Source organism: Balaenoptera physalus (genome assembly GCF_965194825.1).
Source record: "Balaenoptera physalus genome assembly, chromosome: 1".
Taxonomy (NCBI): domain Eukaryota; kingdom Metazoa; phylum Chordata; class Mammalia; order Artiodactyla; family Balaenopteridae; genus Balaenoptera; species Balaenoptera physalus.
In genome coordinates this window covers 167,600,388-167,619,458 of record NC_138882.1, presented here as the reverse complement: position 1 = coordinate 167,619,458, position 19,071 = coordinate 167,600,388, and the positions used below count along the sequence as shown (strand labels likewise).

Here is a 19,071-nt window from a genome sequence, read left to right as displayed (position 1 = left end):
GGCAATTCCACATTCCAGACCATGTGCCAGGCAGTGAGTAGGACACAAAGGTAGAAGATATAATGCCATCTCAGGGATGATACCATCAGAGAGCATCATGACAATATTCCTCCCAGAAATACTCTCCCCTATTCTGAGGTGTACAAGCCTCGGGACAGGAAGCCCCAAGAGATATTAGATCTATCTGTGGGAGATAAAACCCTGAAACACTCACATTGAGCCGAGCCATTAGAGATTCTCAAAGTGGGGTAAAGTTTGTAGAGAGGCAGTTGAGAATTTGCACAGGAAGCTGAGTGCCTTGTCTCTACAGCGCTTTGGTGAGTATAACCTGATGCTTTATGGAAGAGACCCTAGTATGGTTTGTGCAGCTGTGGACTGAATTGTTTAAATCAAGTAAACACCACGTGTCCGTATCCCAGCGTGTGGAACACAGGAGGTGAAAGGACTGACACTGAGCACCCTCATCTCCCAGACTCAGGCGCTCTCATCCCTCCAAGCAGATGATTTCCAAGCTAGTGAAGCCGAGTCCTAGCAGGAGCCACAGCACAGGCCCTGGGCTTCAGTTTCACGAGAATGGAGCTGAAGCTGGAGGCTCAGTGCTCTGGGCACAGGTCATATGGTCAGGTCCCGACTCTCCACTTCAATCTTATTACCAAGGCTTAGCTTGCCTTCTGACAGCTACAGTGACATGGGGAAAAGCGACCCAGAGCTTAAGACTCAACTTTTCTTTCTCCAAAGAGTGCTTTCTTTCTGGAGCCTAGAATAGAAACCCTTTGCTCCCTAGATTTCTCAGGCACTGATTTTCTTATCCTTAGTGGTCAATCCTAATACCCTTCTCCATCTCTCCCTGCCAAAAAAGGATATGGGAAAGCAAAAGGGGAGAAATATCCAGCCCTCCTCCCTAGTTCTCTATTGCTTAGAAAGGGCTGCCTAGCCTTGGCCACTGTTTAGAGAGCTCAAAGGGAGGAGCTCAATAATGCTCACCTTGGACCCACGTCTGCCAATCAAAGGGCTATAACAACAGGCACCATTTATGTAAACTCTCCTCACCTGCACTGAACCCAAACCACTTGGTTAGTTAATGCGATCAATTCACCAGAGTTGAGAAGACAGTGAGGGGACAATGGCAGCAGCCTCTCACTCCAGGCCCAGAGGCCTCCCCTGAGAGACAGATACCCTGAAAACAAAATGCTCAACATTAGACAGGCTCTGACCTAAGAATGAGCATTCAATCTGGACAGCAAATCCTGCCTTCAAGGCATTGGGATTTATTGAAAAACTACATACATATTAAAACATCTTTATATACAGTTTCACCATTACAAGATTACAAATATACAAATGTAAATTCCATCAAAGTCAGTATCTTGCATATTACAAACAACTGTAGAAAACCTATATCCTAATTCCACCAGTTAAATTGGTATTCCTTATCTGCCAGTGAAAAACTGGCACAGTTCATCCAGCTTCCCAAGTCCAGCTCCTGACAGTAAACATTCCATTTACATGGAATGTTTTTCCAAAGCAGCAGTGACACTTGGTTCTGAGAGGAAAAAAAAAAAAAAATCTGTCTAAAACTCTGACAGCCGCATGGTAGTTCAGGGAAAATCGGGAGTGGTGGCAATCCTAACAATATTTTGATGAAACTCTATGATGATCTTTTCTCAAAATACGTAATGAAGTATTAAATTGTCCTCTGCTCAGGGCAATGTACTCAACCCAGTTTAATGCAATAAATAATGATTATATATAACTCTTCCAGTCAGAATGAGAAGGAAGGTCCTTGAGCAACAGTGCTTCAAATAGAAAATTTAGTCCTAAGAGAGAGCTCTCTGCCCCATGGAATATCTAATGTCGATGGACACAGGATGTAACCTTTTATCTTCATCCTCATACTCCAGAAAAGTTGCTCTTTCTGACTTGGGTACCAGTTTGAGTCCTTATTATAAAGGAAGCACAGGTTAATTGGAAATTTGAGACTGCATTGGGAAAAGGCATAAAAGAAAATGGAAGGGGCAAAACTAATAAAACAGCCCATCTGTCGATTCCTAGGTCCTCTAAGAAGTCTCTCTTTCACTGAGTCCTGGTCACCATGGTGCAGATCATAGGGGTGTGAAGGAGTCATCCCAGTTTTGACGTTCACTGCTGTCTGTAATTTTCTGTCATGCCGCACTTTTTCTTCCTCCAACCACCCCTTTCACCAAAAGTTATCAACCCAGGAAGCTGCTAGGATAAAATGTCAAATATTTAATGGAGGACACCCAGGTATCCCATAAGTTGATGTTGTAAACACTGAAGAATTAAGTTAGTGGCGAACCCAGGAAGTAATACTAGGAGAGATGTCCAGAGCCATGCAGTGGAAAGAACTGGAATCTCTGTCCTCAATCTTAATGCACTGATTATGAAGGAAGGGGGGATCATCCACATGAGCATCGATGCCAACCTTCAATGCCAGAAACTTCTCAATGAAGTCTCAACACAGGTGCTGGTGCCCTTGTGGTGTTAGCTTTCCAAGTATCTGAAGATGCTTTGCTTCGATCCTGAAGTGCTATCATCTGTTTTGAGGCGCTTAGGTAAAGGGGATGTCATTAAAGATGGACCCCTTCTCCATACCTAGAGAGCAGAGAAAGAGCCAACTCAAGACCTTCATACAAGTACTTAGCTTCAATTAGCTCTTAAGCAGCTCATAGTTAAATCACGGATCATTAGAAAAAAGAAACAGAAATTTTCCAGGCAAGTTTCAAAGCTGATTACTTACTGCAGGTAGCAATCCCCTTGTACCTTATTGGTAGTGCAAGATTAACACTGCAGCATTTAAGCCTTTAAGCCAGAAATATATATATATATATTTTCAATTCAATTCAATTCAATTCATTCATTCATGCACTCTGCTGTGGAGAGTCACCAAATCAGTTCTCAAATTCCCTACCCGAGGCTTAGATGATTCCTTTGCTGCCTCAGCCTTGACAGGAGAAAGTGTGTGGAAGACAAAGTTTCTTGAATTTCGGGGAGCACTAGGGTTGAGGTCAGACAGGGCAGCCAGTTTCTGAAGCACAGCTTTGGGCTGGTTTAGCAGTGAGCCCATCTTCAGCTGAGGAAAGAAGAGTCATCAAATTCCTGGTATCAAATTCCAAGTGCCAAGGGAAGAATGAGAAGTCAGCTCCTCCCTGCCTCCACCAGGTATTGAGGGGACACAGTCCTACCCTGCTCAAGTAGAAAAGAAATGGTAGGCTCCTTTGACATCTACTTCCATTTCTTGCAGCCACCTCCCTCCCCTAATGAAAGAGCATTCCCTTAACTTGACCCGGGCCTTTATAACACTGAAGATCATGAGATCAGGCTAACAAGGTCCCCAACCAACCTGGTTGTCACTTCCCGGTTTGGTGGCTTCAAAAGGATTTCTGAATAAAGACTCTGATTCTTGAATAACCACAGTGCGACTGACTGAAAAGAAAAGACAGAGAGGCTTGTTCTGGACAAAGCTGCGTAGAATTACTTTTAAATCTAAACAAGCTAACAAGCCTTTAACTAAACCGATAAACTAAAGCCATAGGAGCTCTGATTATTTTATAATCATGACTTGAAAGTACAGTTAAGTGGCTTAAGAGAAGACAGACAACTCAGCTGAACTTATTGTCTAATTAACAGTAATAATAAGAAAAAACAAGAGTGGTAAGAGTGTTAAGGAGTGTTTAAGAGCTTCAGCTCTGGGGTTAGGCATATCTGGGTTCAAATTCCAGCTCTAACACTTAAGTATATAATCCTGGGCAACTGAATAAAGAAGCCAGAATTCACTCCTCTGAGCTGCCTTAGAACATAAAGCAAAACCAGCTACATATACTCACAATCACAATGTCGACTGCCCAATAGTCTAAGATGGAAAGAATACTGTCTCTCCCCATCTGAGGGACCTCTTTAAGATAACATCAGACACCGGCCCATGAGTAAGCTGCAACAGCCCCTGAAGGCTGGAGTCACCTCTAAGGCTCCAGCACTATCAATCCAGGAGGCTAGACCCTGAGGAGGACCAAGAGCTCACCATTCTTCTGCAGAGCTTTGGCTGTAACTTTCTTGGCCAGCATCATAAACTGACTATCTTCCCCAATCTCCTCTTCTTCTTCAGCTGCAATTTTCCCCTGCTGTGCCTGAAAACAAAAATCAGACAGCATTAACAGAAGCCCACAGCTCCCCCAAATAATTAGTATAGCCTGGAAGCTAGAGTACTTGGGACAGCATTTGTTTTCCTTTTTTGCAACTCTTTGTTGCTTTCGACAAAAAAAAAAAAGGATTTTGGACAAAAACATGACTAGAACTGCCCATGGTAACCTTCTCAAAGCACAAAAGAAAATTCAAGGATTAAAAGGGACAGCAATATATTGCGCAAGATTTTGACGACTATCATGACAAGCTGGGTGACGGAGTGACCCTCATAAGTAGGGTTGGAATAGGAGAATTTCTTGCAGGCTTCCTACCTGGTCCCGAAGCCACTGCTCTCGTTCAATTCGCTCCTTCCTCCATCTGGCTTCCGTCTCATCAAGCTGTTCTTCAGTCTGATCATCATCAGAGTCTCTGTGGAACAAGTCCATCTGGGAAGCATCATCTAAAGCAAAGAGTTAAGGCTATTAGCATTCTGCAATCCCCACAAGAGAGGGTGTCTCAACAGACACAAGTGAACCCTTTTCATTTACAATATATTGACACAAGCTTTTCCTATCCATTAATAGAAAATAAAGGTCAAGGCAAGGTCCTCCACAGCTGCCTGCTATAGTTTTGATTTCCTCTTGCTGTCTTAAACGGGACAAACATGGAACTTGTACCATCTGCTTCTAAAGGCAACAATCAAAATACCTATGTTTTTCCATCGGAATTTCCTCATTCGTCCAGGACCATCACTGTGCAGGTCCCCATCAGCAAGGTACCTTTCTTGGTACAAACGTAACTGTCGCTTATCATCATCCAACATTGTTTTCCTACAACAGGAGAAATATGGTGTTCAAAACCAGGACCACTCTGGCTGGTTATAGGGCCTGCCTTAAGACATACCCCATTCATTATTAAGAAGGGCTTGCTGGGATACTGACATGTGTATTTTCTTGATTTGACTGTGCAGTTCCTCATCAGAAGGAAGTAATTCATCAATTACATCCTCTTCATATTCATCAAGCTCTTCCCCATCATACTCATCTTCACTTCCCACGTCACTCCCTGACACCTCTGCCTCATCCTCCAGGTATTTCTTTAATCTCCTGGAAAATTGAAAATTAGAAAATACAACAATGAATATACACACAGCAATGAGAAAAGCAGAACACAGAGCCATCTCTAATAACAATAAGATTAAATTAATAATAATAATACAGTTTGATAATACTTAAAAGTCTATTATTTAATATATACTGTGTGCCAATAACTGTGCTTTGGAGCATTACTGCGTTATCTCAGGGAGGGGTATTATTATTCCCTTCAATTTTCAGTTGAAGGAACTAAGACCCAGAGAGTAAACAACTTACCAATGGTCACATAGCTGGGAGGCAGCTGAGCCTGGATTCATCCTAGGCTGGTGACTCTAAAGCCAGAACTCTCAATCTCCTCTATATATTTGGGACATACCTGCCAGAAGGTTCAAACTATTTTGTCTTCTATTTAAGCTTACCAGCTTCAGGAGACAGACTAGAGATAGTATAGTATGGAAAGGTAATAGACTGGGGTCTTCTTACAGCCTGCCAAATCTTGACCCTCAAATTAGAGGTATGACTGAAGCTCAGAGTTACTAGTAATCAAAACCACTACAAGTTAGTTTTTCTGACTTCAGCTCACATCGAGAACAAATCTGCTGTCATCTGAGTTCAAAGTGCTGTCACCTATGGTCATGAGTGGCAGAAGCTTGATGGCTTTCTGAAGGCTGATTTTTTATCAAAGACTTCCATTATTATTTTAAAGCTGAGTTCCTCTAACTCCTAGGGTTCCTGAAGAATTCCTTCAGGGGCCAATAGCCACTAAGCTTCTCAATCTTCCCATCTACCCTCTTTGAGCAGTTCAATTTTTAGCTGCCATTCTTTATAAGATTTCATTTGAACAAAGGACTCTATAGTTAAATAAGGTTTAAGAACCATTGCCTTAGGAAAAAAATCTATAGATGGCCCAAAGCTGTATGAATAGTTAATTTGACAGGTGACAAATTAGAAGCCCAAACTGATCTCAATAGAATGGAATGATGGGCTAAAAACAACAAAATAAATCTAATAAGGATCAATATGATGTCCTATATTTGAATTCCAAAAGTCATCCACAAATAATAAAATGTGGAATACCTATTAAAATGGTTTTTATAAAACCTTCAATATCAAGGAAAAAGGCTTACAGATATGGTAAGCAGGAAAAAAAAGCAAGATACAAAATTGTACATACAAAAAAAATTGTACAGGGCTTCCCTGGTGGCGCAATGGTTAAGAATCTGCCTGCCAATGCAGGGACACGGGTTCGAGCCCTGGTCCGGGAAGATCCCACATGCCGCAGAGCAATTAAGCCCGTGCGCCACAACTACTGAGCCTGCACTCTAGAGCCTGCGAGCCACAACTACTGAAGCCGGCGTGCTACTGAAGCCCATGCGTCTAGAGCCTGTGCTCCGCAACGAGAGAAGCCACCACCACGAGAAGCCTGCGCAATGCAACGAAGATTAGCCCTCGCTTGCCGCAATTGGAGAAAGCCCATGTGCAGCAAAGAAGACCCAACACAGCCAAAAATAAAATAAATAAATTAAAAAAAAAATTGTACAGATCTCAACCACATAAAAATATATGCCTGAAAAAAAGTTATGAGGTAATAATAACCACCACCACCACTTTCACAAATATCCTGGACGGTGGACATGGATGACTTTTTTTTTTTTTTGGCTGCTTTGGGTCTTCGTTGCTGCAAGCGGGCTTTCTCTAGTTGCGGTGAGCAGGGGTTACTCTTTGTTGTTGTGCGCGGGCTTCTCTTTGCAGTGGCTTCTCTTGTTGCAGAGCACGGGCTCTAGGCATGCGGGCTTCAGTAGTTGCAGCACTTGGGCTCAGTAGTTGTGGCTCTCGGGCTCTAGAGTACAGGCTCAGTAGTTGTGGCACACAGGCTCAGTTGCTCCACAGCATGTGGAATTGTCCCGGACCAGGGATCGAACCTGTGTCCCCTGCATTGGCAGGTGGATTCTTAACCACTGCACCACCAGGGAAGTTCCTGGATGACTTTTTATTTATGTCTTTCTGTATTCTTTGAAATATTCCAAAATAAATGGCTTACTTTCATGATCAAAACGACAACAAAGGGACTTCCCTGGTGGCGCAGTGGTTTAGAATCCGCCTGCCAGTGCAGGGACACGGGTTCGAGCCCTGGTCGGGGAGGATCCCACATGCCGTGGAGCAACTGAGCCCGTGCACCACGACTACTGAGCCCACGTGCCACAACTGCTGAGCCCGTGCGCCTGGAACCTGTGCTCCGCAGCAAGGGAAGCCACCGCAGTGAGAAGCCCGTGCACCACAATGAGGGGTGGCCCCTGCTGGCCGCAACTAGAGAAAGCCCACATGCAGCAACGAAGACCCAATGCAGTCAAAAATAAATAAATAAATTTACAAAAAAATAAAATAAAATGAAAAAAAAATTACTATAAAATAAAAAACAAAACAACAAAATATTAAAAAAATAAAGGGGGGTCATTTGCCTGAGACTAGGATGAGGAAAACCTGGAATGACAGTAATTCATAGGAAAAAAGACGTGGGGAATTTAGTCATCTACTAGATCCTCAGGATCTACAGTGACTCAGCTCTTATGCTCTTTGGTTACTTTATAAGTAGTATGCAACCAGAACAAGGGATGTGGTTGTACCACTATATAGAGCAGAAGTCAGACCACACCTGAAGATAAAGAGAGTATCCATACACGTGAAGAGTCTGGAAGCAATGTCACGTGAGAAACAGCTGAAGAACTAGGGATGTTTAGTATAGAAATCACTTGAGGAGGACGTGACCATCTTTGAATACTCAAGATATCACATAAATGGATTTTATTCAATCTGTGTTAACCACAAAAAGCAAAAATAGAACCAGCAAATGTAGCAAGCTACAACCCAACTGTCAGGAGAACTTTCTTGCAACTGAAGGAAGGGACATAACACCTACATTTGCCTTTTCAACTTCTCGGATTGCTGCAGGAGGTCTTCCTCATCATTATCTTCATGGTCTTCTAGGGCCGGGTCTTCATTGTCAGAGTCACTGTGTTCATCCTGCAAAATCATATAGTATCACATGCAAAGTTACACAGAATAAAATGTGTCCTCAACTAAGACAGGAATTTATAAACTTCTGCCCAAACATTTCATTCTAGGAAATTGCTTCTGATAACACGCCAAACAGAATTCTCAAGAACTCAAACTACAAAACAAGCAAACACAGCAGCAATACATGGAGGTCAGTTGTGATTACTCTGTGCCCTTCAAACTCACCTCATCACTATCAAACTCATTATCATTTGGGACAAGCTGAAAGTCTCCAAATTCCTCCTCTTCACCTTCTTCTTCCCTAAAATGCAAATCAACAAATCAATAAACAAGTTGAAGGCAAACTACAAGCAGTCAGCCAACTTAGGAATTGAAAATATTTTATAGCACCAACAATCTCTTCAAGAAACAGGAAACGAGATATCTTGCCTTTAAAAAAATTTTTTTAATTGTGATAAAATACACACAACATAGTTTACTATCTTAACCATTTTAAGTGTACAGTTCATTAGTGTTAAGTACATTCACATTGTTATGCAACCAACCTCCAGAACTCTTTTCATCTTACAAAACTAAAACTCTATACCCTTTCAATAGCAACTCCCCATTCTTCCCTCCCCACAATCCCTGGCAACCACTCTTCTACTTTGTGTCTCTATGAATTTGACTACTCTAAGTACCTCATGTAAGTGGAATCATACAGTATTTGTCTTTTTGTGACTAGCTTACTTCACTTAGCATAATCTCCTCACAGTTCATCCATGTATCAGAATTTCCTTCCTTTTTAAATGCTGAATATTATTCCACTGTGTATGTATCCACTTGGGATCTTCCACCTTTTGACTATTACGAATAATGCTGCAATGAACATGGGTGTACAAATATCTATAACAGACGCTGTTCTCACTTCTTTTGTGTATATACCCAAAAGTGGAATAACTGCTGGGTGTGAGGTAGTATCTTATTATGGTTTTGATTTGCATTTTCTTTTCTTTTTTTTTTTTTTAAATAAATTTATTTATTTTATTTATTTTTATTTTTGGCTGTGTTGGGTCTTCGCTGCTGCGCACGGGTTTTCTCTAGTTGCGACGAGCAGGGGCTACTCTTTGCTGCAGTGCGCGGGCTTCTCATTGCGGAGCACGGGCTCTAGGCACGCGGGCTCCAGTAGTCGCAAAACACAGGCTCAGTAGTTGTGGCTCACAGGCTCTAGAGCACAGGCTCAGTAGTTGTGGCGCATGGGCTTAGTTGCTCCGCAGCGTGAGGGATCTTCCCGGACCAGGGCTTGAACCTGTGTCCCCTGCATTGGCGGGTGGATTCTCAACCACTGCGCCACCAGGGAAGCCCCTGCATTTTCTTAATTATTAGTGATGTTGAGAACTTTCATGTGCTTTTTCTTGCCTTTTTTTACCCTGTTCCCCACCAACTAAATGAAAGCATTATAATTTCCTTACTATGCAAATATGAGACTCAAACAGACCGCAAGACTCTCAGACAGGATATGAAGCCCCTAAGATGACCATTTATTCCTGAGCCCAGAGAACCTACCCCAGTATTTTATCAGAACACCGGACTTGCCAAGTTCCCTCCAATCACTGAGACTCACCTGTCTGTTGGGAAAGAGCCTGAGCAAAGAGCAAGTGCTTCTTCCATTGGATCACCCAGACTGCTCTCCTTCTCCGGCTTATTTAACTCTGATGGAGCCAGAGTAGAGACAGCTACATCACAATGAAGAAAAAGATTTGTCACCAAGAAATGACAGCTTTATCCTCTCTCCCCAGCCATCTGAAGACATGCCGGCTCAACACAGTTCTAAGGTAAGCTTGCCAAAAAGAGCTCACCATTCATTCATTCAACAAATCCTTATTTAGTGCTTACTATGTGCCAGGTGCCAGGGAGACAGCGGCAAACAAAACAAAGATCGCAGCTCCCAAACAGCTTACATTCTAGCAGGGGTGTGAGGGGTAGAAAGGGGTGTGCAGGTGGAAGTAATAAGTTAGCATTTATATGAAATTTTCTATGCAGCAGACACTGCTCTAAGCTTTGCACATATATTAGCCATAAATGACAAGTCATATGGCCAAAGCTAAAGCAGTTTTAAGTTGATACTTCACCACTCTAAGAAAGTAAGAGCTCTAAATGTCAGGAGCTAAGCAGTGAATTCAACCTATGCTCAAGAATCTACCACAGCTCTGTTTTCTGTGAACTTCTCACCTGACAGTAAGGGGCTTCTTTTCAAGGACACTGACTTAAGATATTTGGCTGTGGTGAGCCTAACGCTCTGTTGGATAATTACCCTGAGAAGTAAATTTCCCTGAACAAAGATCCAGAAGTTCCTCCATGTTCTCTTTCTTGTCGCTCTTCCTGGACAGAGGTTTTTCAGCCTGAGATGTGAACTTCCCTGTACACAAATCCAGCAGCTCATCCATGTTGGCGTCCATGGCGTTCTCATCCATACTGGCCAATGGCAATCGAGGCTTCAAAGCTTGGTACTGATTCCTGTGGTTTCTAACATTTAAGAACCTACAAGCCCAATGAAGAGTGTAAGAAATTTTCTAGGAAAAAAACAAAGTGGTGGGTGAAAAGCCCAAACTCATTTCCAGTACCAAAGTTAGAAGCTGAATCCTGAACCGGAAGACAAGAGTGTCACACTTTAGCCTGTGACAATCTAAAGAGGGAGGGGGAAGTTTATGAAAGAATAAAGGCTATTCAAAAGGTAAAGGGTATGGGACTTCCCTGGTGGCGCAGTGGTTAAGAACCTGCCTGCCAATGCAGGGGACACAGGTTCATGCTCTGGTCCAGAAAGATCCCACGTGCTGCGAAGCAACTAAGCCCGTGCACCGCAACTACTGAGCCTGTGCTCTAGAGCCCACGAGCCACAACTATTGAGCCCGCAAGCCACAACTACTGAGGCCACGTGCCACAACTACTGAAGCCCGCGCACCTAGAGCCTGTGCTCCGCAACAAGAGAAGCCACCACAACGAAGAGTAGCCCCCACTTGCCGCAACTAGAGAAAGCCCATGCACAGCAACGAAGACCCAATGCAGCCAAAATTAAAAAGATAAATAAATTAATTTTTTTTAAAAAGCCAATTCTAAAAAAAAAGGTGAAGGGCAAAGGATAATTTTTGGCTTCAAATGGTACTAGAGTAGGGCTTGGTGTTATGGCCATGTAATGTGCCACAGAAGTGTCAATTCTCAATCCCATCCAACAATCCTAACATAGTAGGATGGATGCAGAGAAATCTGATGACCTTATAAGAGCTATGCATGTCAAACAATGCAGAAATTGAAGGATCAGAATGCCAGCAAGGCTATTTACTTTTTTTTTTTCTCTTTAATAAATGTATTTATTTATTTTTGGCTGTGTTGGGTCTTCATTGCTGTGCGCGGGCTTTCTCTAGTTGTGGCGAGCGGGGGCTACTCTTTGTTGCGGTGTGCGGGCTTCTCATTGCGGTGGCTTCTCTTGTTGTGGAGCACGGGCTCTTGGCGCCCGGGCTTCGGTAGTTGTGGCTCGCGGGGTCTAGAGCGCAGGCTCAGTAGTTGTGGCACACAGGCTTAGTTGCTCCATGGCATGTGGGATCTTCCCGGATCAGGGCTCGAACCTGTGTCCACTGCATTGGCAGGTGGATTCTTAACCACTGCGCCACCAGGGAAGCCCAAGGCTATTTACTTTTAATTTTCTAGATAGACTTTGTTCAAACGTGTGGAATGTAACACTAATGGTCTGTTCACCTCTCTTTCTCAGAAGAGAAAGCACAGATGGAGCGACAGAAGCTCACTTTATTTTTAAACAAAATTAAGCAGTACCCAGCACCATCCACCCACAGAAACATAAAACTACCTACCCATCTGCATCCAACAGTTGGCTCTGAGTGTCATCTTCTAAACAGAACTGGAAGTCTCCTGCTCCTAGGAAAAGTGTCTTAGGCTCTGGGGAGGCGTTATACAGATCCTGGGAATCCTCTATGGGAAGTGAAGGCTCAGACAGCTTTCCTGAACTCTGGCACCAAAACAAAACCAAACAAAAACAAAACATTTTACAAATGTCATTCACTGTCATGACAACAACAGAAGTTTCCATTTGTAAAATTTAATCTACTCTCAGGCAATTGCAGTTGAGGAGGACAATGCATAGCCAAGAGGAGCATAAAGAAAAATATCTTCAAGAAAGTAAGAACCTTGGATGAGGCTTGTTTTTAATACACAAAGCGGGGGACTTCCCTGGTGGCACAGTGGTTAAGAATCCGCCTGCCAAAAAAAAAAAAAAAGAATCCACCTGCCAACGCAGGGGACACGGGTTCGAGCCCTGGTCTGGGCAGATCCCACATGCCGCGGAGCAACTAAGCCCGTGAGCCACAACTACTGAAGCCCGCGCACCTAGAGCCCATGTCCCGCAACAAGAGAAGCCACCGCAACGAGAAGCCCGCGCATCGCAATGAAGAGGAGCCCCTGTTCCCCGCAACTAGAGAAAGCCTGCGTGCAGCCACAAAGACCCAACACAGCCAAAAATAAATAAATAAAATAAATTTATATATATATAAAAATACACAAAGGGGTGGATTTTTTAAACTAAACATACACAATGTGGTGGGAGTTGTTGGCTTGGACACACTTTATTTAGCAATGTGGGAAGCAAAAGCGGAAGGAGATTAGAAAACCACTGCCATCTTACCTTAGAAGCTGAGCTGACCAAACTGGCTCGAAATAGTCCAGGGGAAGGAGATCTGAATCCTCCTGCCGTAGGGAAAAGACTGGCCCCACGGCCTGTTTGTCTGTTGCAAGGCTGATAGGATGGAATTGTGGAGCCTATCAGCTCAAAGCTGCTATTGTGGCTGCTCTCCTTTGTCAGTAATGAGCATGAATCATCTTCATCTAAAGAAAAATGACTTTTAAGTGCATGATTCCAGAAATAAGTTAGATTTGTTTAGGAAAAAGAGTTGAGAATGAAACTGTCAGGTAAGACCCATTGGCAAACCTCTCAAGTTACAGGTTCCAAAACATTACATTAAATGTCAATTACGGGGGCTTCCCTGGTGGCGCAGTGGTTAAGAATCCGCCTGCCAATGCAGGGGACACGGGTTCGAGCTCCGGGCCGGGAAGATCCCCCATGCCGCGGAGCAACTAAGCCCGTGCGCCACAACTTCTGAGCCTGCGCTCTAGAGCCCGCAAGCCACAACTACTGAAGCCCGCGTGCCTAGAGCCTGTGCTCCACAACAAGAGAAGCCACCGCAATGAGAAGCCCGCGCACCGCAACGAAGAGTAGCCCCCGTTCACCGCAACTGGAGAAAGCCCGCACACAGCAACGAAGACCCAACACAGCCAAAAATAAATAAATAAAACAAATAAATTTTTTTTTAAAAAAGGTCAATTATGGTACTAAGATAACATTATATAATCAGGGTTTATCACTGTGAGCTAAGTGACACCTGAAAGTTCCTGTCTTTCTGCCTAATGCCTATGATCACTCTCTCCATTATCCAATCACTTACACATCTTCCTTTGATCTACATATGATAGAAATGTTTCATGTTTCGTTCAATCAACACATACTCACTAAGGACCTATTACATGCTCATGGTCAACTGTAAAGAAACTGCATTTAAGTTTTCAAAAACTGGACCAAGAAAAATATTCTAATTCATAAATTCCTGTCATTGCCACAGGTAAGACTGGGAAAAGTCCACTAGGGTTCCAAAACATGGAACCTTAAGGAATTGTAGTCCTTAAGTGTCAAAGCTGGAGGATCAGAGAAAAGTCACGTTCTGCGAAAGAGTCACTACTTACCTAGTTTGTTAGGTCTTTTGCCTGAGTTTTCATCTATTTCTGATTTTTCTTCACTAGCAGAGTAACTACAAAATAAGAAGGTAAATTGTTTGAGTATCTGTTTCTGCTTCTTACTAGAGGGGCAAATACCAGGGAATCTTATCTTTCCTTAGAGAGAATTACTTACCCCATCTTGGAAGAGTTGTCCTTAAATAGAAGGAAGGTAGAATCTGACAAGAGAGGCTTGGGGACAGAGAGAAGGCCAACTGACTTGCCAATTTCACCACTGCCATCATTGTTTTCTTTATCCATTTCTTTCTCATCTTTGGTTTCTATTTCTTCACTACCGAGAAGGAATTCTGCAATCTTTACCAATCACACAACCCCAAAACAGAATAATACAAGTCAAAAAATTTAAAAGTAAACACACTGTCAGCCTGAAATATGGCTGCTTAGTTACAAGTCACATCTTAAATCTGAAAAGGTAAACCTGAAGGAAGCTCGGCCTAACCATTATCATTAACACAATTTACGCTGACACTTCTAAAGCTCTTTTATACTTATGTTACTTTACCTTTACCCTCCCCAAACTGCCACACGATCATGAAAGAACCGGATTATCATTTTATTGAGTCAATGAGAGGTTACATGATTAGCCTGAGATTGCAGGACAACTACTGACCTCCAGCCAACCACAAACTATGACATCCTGCACAGTTCAGCCACGGCTTTCCTCTTCTTTTACCCAGGGTTAAACATTAACCAGTTCTTTTAAATGACTCCAGTGTTCAAACAAGGACAATTTCTTTTTTCTAATACCAAAAATCCTATCATCATCTGTCTTATCTAGGTGGAAAACAATACTATAGAAAAAGGGCAAGAGGCCCTTCTACAAATACCTTCCTCAACAAACAATGAAATTAACTCAGGAAGGTCTGGCCTGTCTGAGAATTTATTCCAGACCTCAACCTGGCCAAGGTTAAAAGTGCTTTTTATTGTCAATAGAGAAACCTAAATGAACAACAAAGATAAAAGTCTCTATTAATACAAAGCCATTTCGATATTAGCATGACAGTGCAATATGTAAACCAACAGGTAGGAGCCAAGGCTATGGCTCTGTGAACTGCAGGTGTTCCGTGGTGCTGAAAGGACTGAAAGCACTAATATTTAAGTACATATGAGCTACATTTATCTCTGCCCCTGAAATCTCTTATACAATTGAACATGCTCATTATATTCTTACTCAAATCTGATTTTCTCTCTTCCTTATTCATCATGACCTAGTAACGAAATCACATAATTGCCAGAAACCTCCTGATTGCCTTCTTCCTCCTCTTCCTCCTCTTTCGCCTCTTCTTCCTCCAAAGCTTCCTCTCCCTCCTCTTCTCCATCTTCCTCGGACTGATCCGTCATTTCTTCCTCCTCCTCCTCTTCTTCAAATCCATCTTCATTATCTAACTTGAGTAATGCTTGGCGCTTTTGGCGTTCCTCAGACCTTCGGAGTTTCATTGCTTCTTGCAGCTTAGCTTTCAGCACCTGAAGCTTTTCCCCTGAACAGAAACATGAAGAGATGCTTTAGATGTAATGACCAACTACACACTACAACAACACAAGTGTCCACTTTAGGCAACTCCAGAGGTGTTCTAGACACATCCCAAAAGGAAAATCAGAGACCTTAGGAGTCTAAGCTTTTGTTACCTTAACAAATGGAGAATATCATGAATTGAATGTAGGAGATAACTTCCATAATTATGTTCTACACCCTAGGATAATATATTACAGACATTATAAAATTATTATTTAAAAGGGTAAAAAAATAAAAGATGGGTGGGGGGGAGTGGGCCTTCAAAAGTCTCTGGTTCAGGAGCCATGAAGGAAAATATTGATAAATTTATCCACATTAAAGAAAAAGAGAAACAACTCAAGAGTAAAATGGGCAAACGATATGAACTGGTAGATCACAGAAAAATGAACATATATTGTAAATAAAATTAAAAATAATGCTTAAGGGCTTCCCTGGTGGCGCAGTGGTTAAGAATCCGCCTCCCAATGCAGGGGACACAGGTTCGAGCCCTGGTCCAGTAAGATCCCACATGCCGCGGAGCAACTAAGCCCGCGAGCCACAGCTACTGAGCCCGCAGGCCACGACTACTGAAGCCCACGCACCTAGAGCCCGTGCTCTGCAACAAGAGAAGCCACCGCAATGAGAAGCCCATGCACCGCAATGAAGAGTAGCCCCCGCTCGCCGCAACTAGAGAAAGCCCGAGCACAGCCACAAAGACCCAATGCAGCCAAAAATAAAATTAAAAATTATTTTAAAAAATAATGCTTAACATCACTTCTCATTAGAAATACAAATCAAAATAATGAGATACCATTTTTTATATATTTGGCAAAAATTTGAAGGCTTGATAATATCCGTTATTAACCGGAAGAAACAGGAACTCTTATACACTGTGATTCAGAGTGTAAATCGGTGCAACTATTTTGAAGGACAATGGGATGATATATATATATATTTTTTTTTGGCTCACTGATTCCACTGTAAGGAATTTTGCATCAAAATTTACTAACATATATCTGATACTAGGACACAATATTGTATGAAATACCAAAACTGAAACAAGCACAATGTCCATTAATAGGAGTATGGTTAAACAAATCATGTTATACTTGCACAATGGAATATCACGCAGCTGTTAAAAAAAAAAAAAAAGCCCCCAAAGCAATATGTATATCTGAACTCTTGAGTTAGGTGGTCTGGATTAGGCTGCTAGCTCTACTACTTACTAGTTATATAAATTTGAGCAAGTTGTTTAAATGCTTTGTATATCAGTTTCTTCACATATAAAATAAGGACACTAATGTTATTTACTGTAAAGCACCTAGAGCAGTGCCTGGCAGAGAGTATAAGTGTTCAGTGTCTCTCCCTCTCTCTCACTCTCACTCACACACACACAATGGCATATGCATATGAATTTTCCCAGAACACACAAGAAATTGTTAAGTTGCCTTTGGGAAGACTAATTTTTCATTTCATACCTTTTCCTCAGTGTTTTAATTTTTTTCTATGTGATATATTACTCGTATTTTCAAAGTGGGAGTGGAAACAACAGACCTGTCCCTAAAACAGATTACAAAGCAGAATGCACAGTATGATTGCATTACTGTTTTATTTTTTAAACAGACATGTACTGTCAGTTTAAAAAATACACACACACACAAAAAGTTTAAAAGGATATAAAACATGGTTACAGAAGATGTCTCTGATAGAGAACTGTAGAAGTTTTTTGTTTATTCCATGTATTTTCTACAATGGATATTTTTTTTTAAACAATAAGACAAAGGCTAGTTTAAGAAATAATTCCTCTTACCCACCCCACACAACTAGGTAATGCTACACACATGAATCATGCTAGAGGTACTGCTGTCCCATCTCCAAAGTCTCCAAGGAAAAAGATTCTATAACGTCGCACTATAGGGTCTTCAGTAGCCATAAAGACCTGCCAGAGTACAAAGAGTGAGGCACCCATTCCCGCCCTCAGCCAAAAAAATAAACAAAGAAACCCCCATGAACGCAAATACCTGGTTTTGTGTGGCTTGCTCCATCCAGCTTCTCAGCTGCCAAAGTCACAGGTACCACATCTGCCTTGAGCTCTTCCTTTCCATCAGTGCCCACATCTTTCACTATGATGTTCACATTCACCTTCTGACCAGCCCTGGGTTTGGCTGCTGGATTAGCATGCTTCCAGAAACGCTGCTTCAAGGCTTCCAGTTCTAAACCAAACGCCAACCAGTAGGTCAGTTTGCCTTTAAGATTCCAGTTAAGAATTACAAGCTATGTTTTTGAAGTTCAACAAACTTATAGGGAAAAAAACACACACAGAGAAATACCAAAATCTCCTTTGCTACCAACACCTGTGTCCAATTCATATAACTTAACCCAAACTAATGGACTGCTGTAACTTCCTCAATATACTTCAAAACTCATTTTAGGGTAGAAATTTACAATGAAGTTTCTAAATATGTGCAATTCCTCAGGGAGATCAGCTCGGTGCTTTGTGACCACCTAGAGGGGTGGGATAGGGAGGGTGGGAGGGAGACACAAGAGGGAGGAGATATGGGGATATATGTATATGTATAGCTGATTCACTTTGTTATGAAGCAGAAACTAACACACCATTGTAGAGCAAGTATACGCCAATAAAGATGTTAAAAAAATAAAAATAAAAATAAAAATAAATATGTGCAATTCTTTTTAAAAAAGTATTAAGCTGGTAGAAAAAATACCATACTCCTCAATTATTCAAGGGCTTAATTTCTCATGGGTTTCACTCTCCTTTTAAAACATTCCCTTTTTTGAACATTTCACTGCTTATTAGCAATCTCACTAAATATGAGTAAGGTCAATTTAAAAAATGGAAAAAGAAAATAACAATCAATGCAATGAGTGATGTAACTCGTGGCAGGACTGGAAAAGTTTCTTCGTGAAAATTTTACAGATATAATCAGTACAATCAGAAAGGAAATCCCAGTTAGAAGTGGTCCCTGTACCACACGCCCAACTTGTATATAAACGGGAATATGAATACACACACACACACACACACACACACACACACGTAGTATGAGTTCAATGGTCTAAGAGCAACAGGGCCTTTCCCTTCTTCCCCCCTGCTATTGCTCAGAACTTTCTTTCCTTTCTCCCTCAGCTAGCTGTTACCTCTCTCACTCTGTTTAACGAGTCAATCATACCATAGTGGGATCTGGTGTAAAAGAGCTGACAGAAAGGAAAGGAGAGGAAGAAAAGCTCCTTTGGGGTTGAGGGATGCTGGCTATTTTCACATGCCGTGCGTTCTCTTCCATGATAAAATGTCCAAGATACTCCAAGTTTGGCTCTTTTTCTAAAATGTGCTCAAATCATACTTTAGTAGTTTTGTGCTTAGCATGTAGATGTGGGTTTTCCCTCCTTAGAGCGTCTTAGTAGAAAAAGAGAAGAACTGGAAAGAAACCTTTTTATTCTGAGTCCCTAACATTATTTATTAGTAGAAAAAATCCA

General features: G+C 42.0%; 1 protein-coding gene across 2 annotated transcripts in view; it reads right to left on the bottom strand.

The window, feature by feature from the left end:
- Window positions 1–1,234: 1,234 nt before the first annotated feature.
- Window positions 1,235–19,071, bottom strand: part of CLSPN (claspin) — a 32,363-nt gene continuing 14,526 nt past the window's right edge. For both annotated transcript variants that reach the window (XM_082415344.1, XM_082415343.1), the window contains exons 9-25: window positions 17,598–17,789; window positions 15,324–15,562; window positions 14,200–14,378; window positions 14,034–14,098; window positions 12,922–13,121; window positions 12,095–12,249; window positions 10,543–10,769; window positions 9,853–9,964; window positions 8,475–8,550; window positions 8,152–8,255; window positions 5,082–5,246; window positions 4,849–4,970; window positions 4,473–4,600; window positions 4,040–4,145; window positions 3,362–3,444; window positions 2,930–3,091; window positions 1,235–2,613 (exon numbers count right to left, since the gene is read on the bottom strand). In XM_082415344.1, the coding sequence (XP_082271470.1) occupies window positions 2,503–2,613; window positions 2,930–3,091; window positions 3,362–3,444; window positions 4,040–4,145; window positions 4,473–4,600; window positions 4,849–4,970; window positions 5,082–5,246; window positions 8,152–8,255; window positions 8,475–8,550; window positions 9,853–9,964; window positions 10,543–10,769; window positions 12,095–12,249; window positions 12,922–13,121; window positions 14,034–14,098; window positions 14,200–14,378; window positions 15,324–15,562; window positions 17,598–17,789 (2,426 nt within the window). In that variant the 3' untranslated portion in view covers window positions 1,235–2,502. The remainder of the gene's footprint in view (window positions 2,614–2,929; window positions 3,092–3,361; window positions 3,445–4,039; window positions 4,146–4,472; window positions 4,601–4,848; window positions 4,971–5,081; window positions 5,247–8,151; window positions 8,256–8,474; window positions 8,551–9,852; window positions 9,965–10,542; window positions 10,770–12,094; window positions 12,250–12,921; window positions 13,122–14,033; window positions 14,099–14,199; window positions 14,379–15,323; window positions 15,563–17,597; window positions 17,790–19,071) is intronic.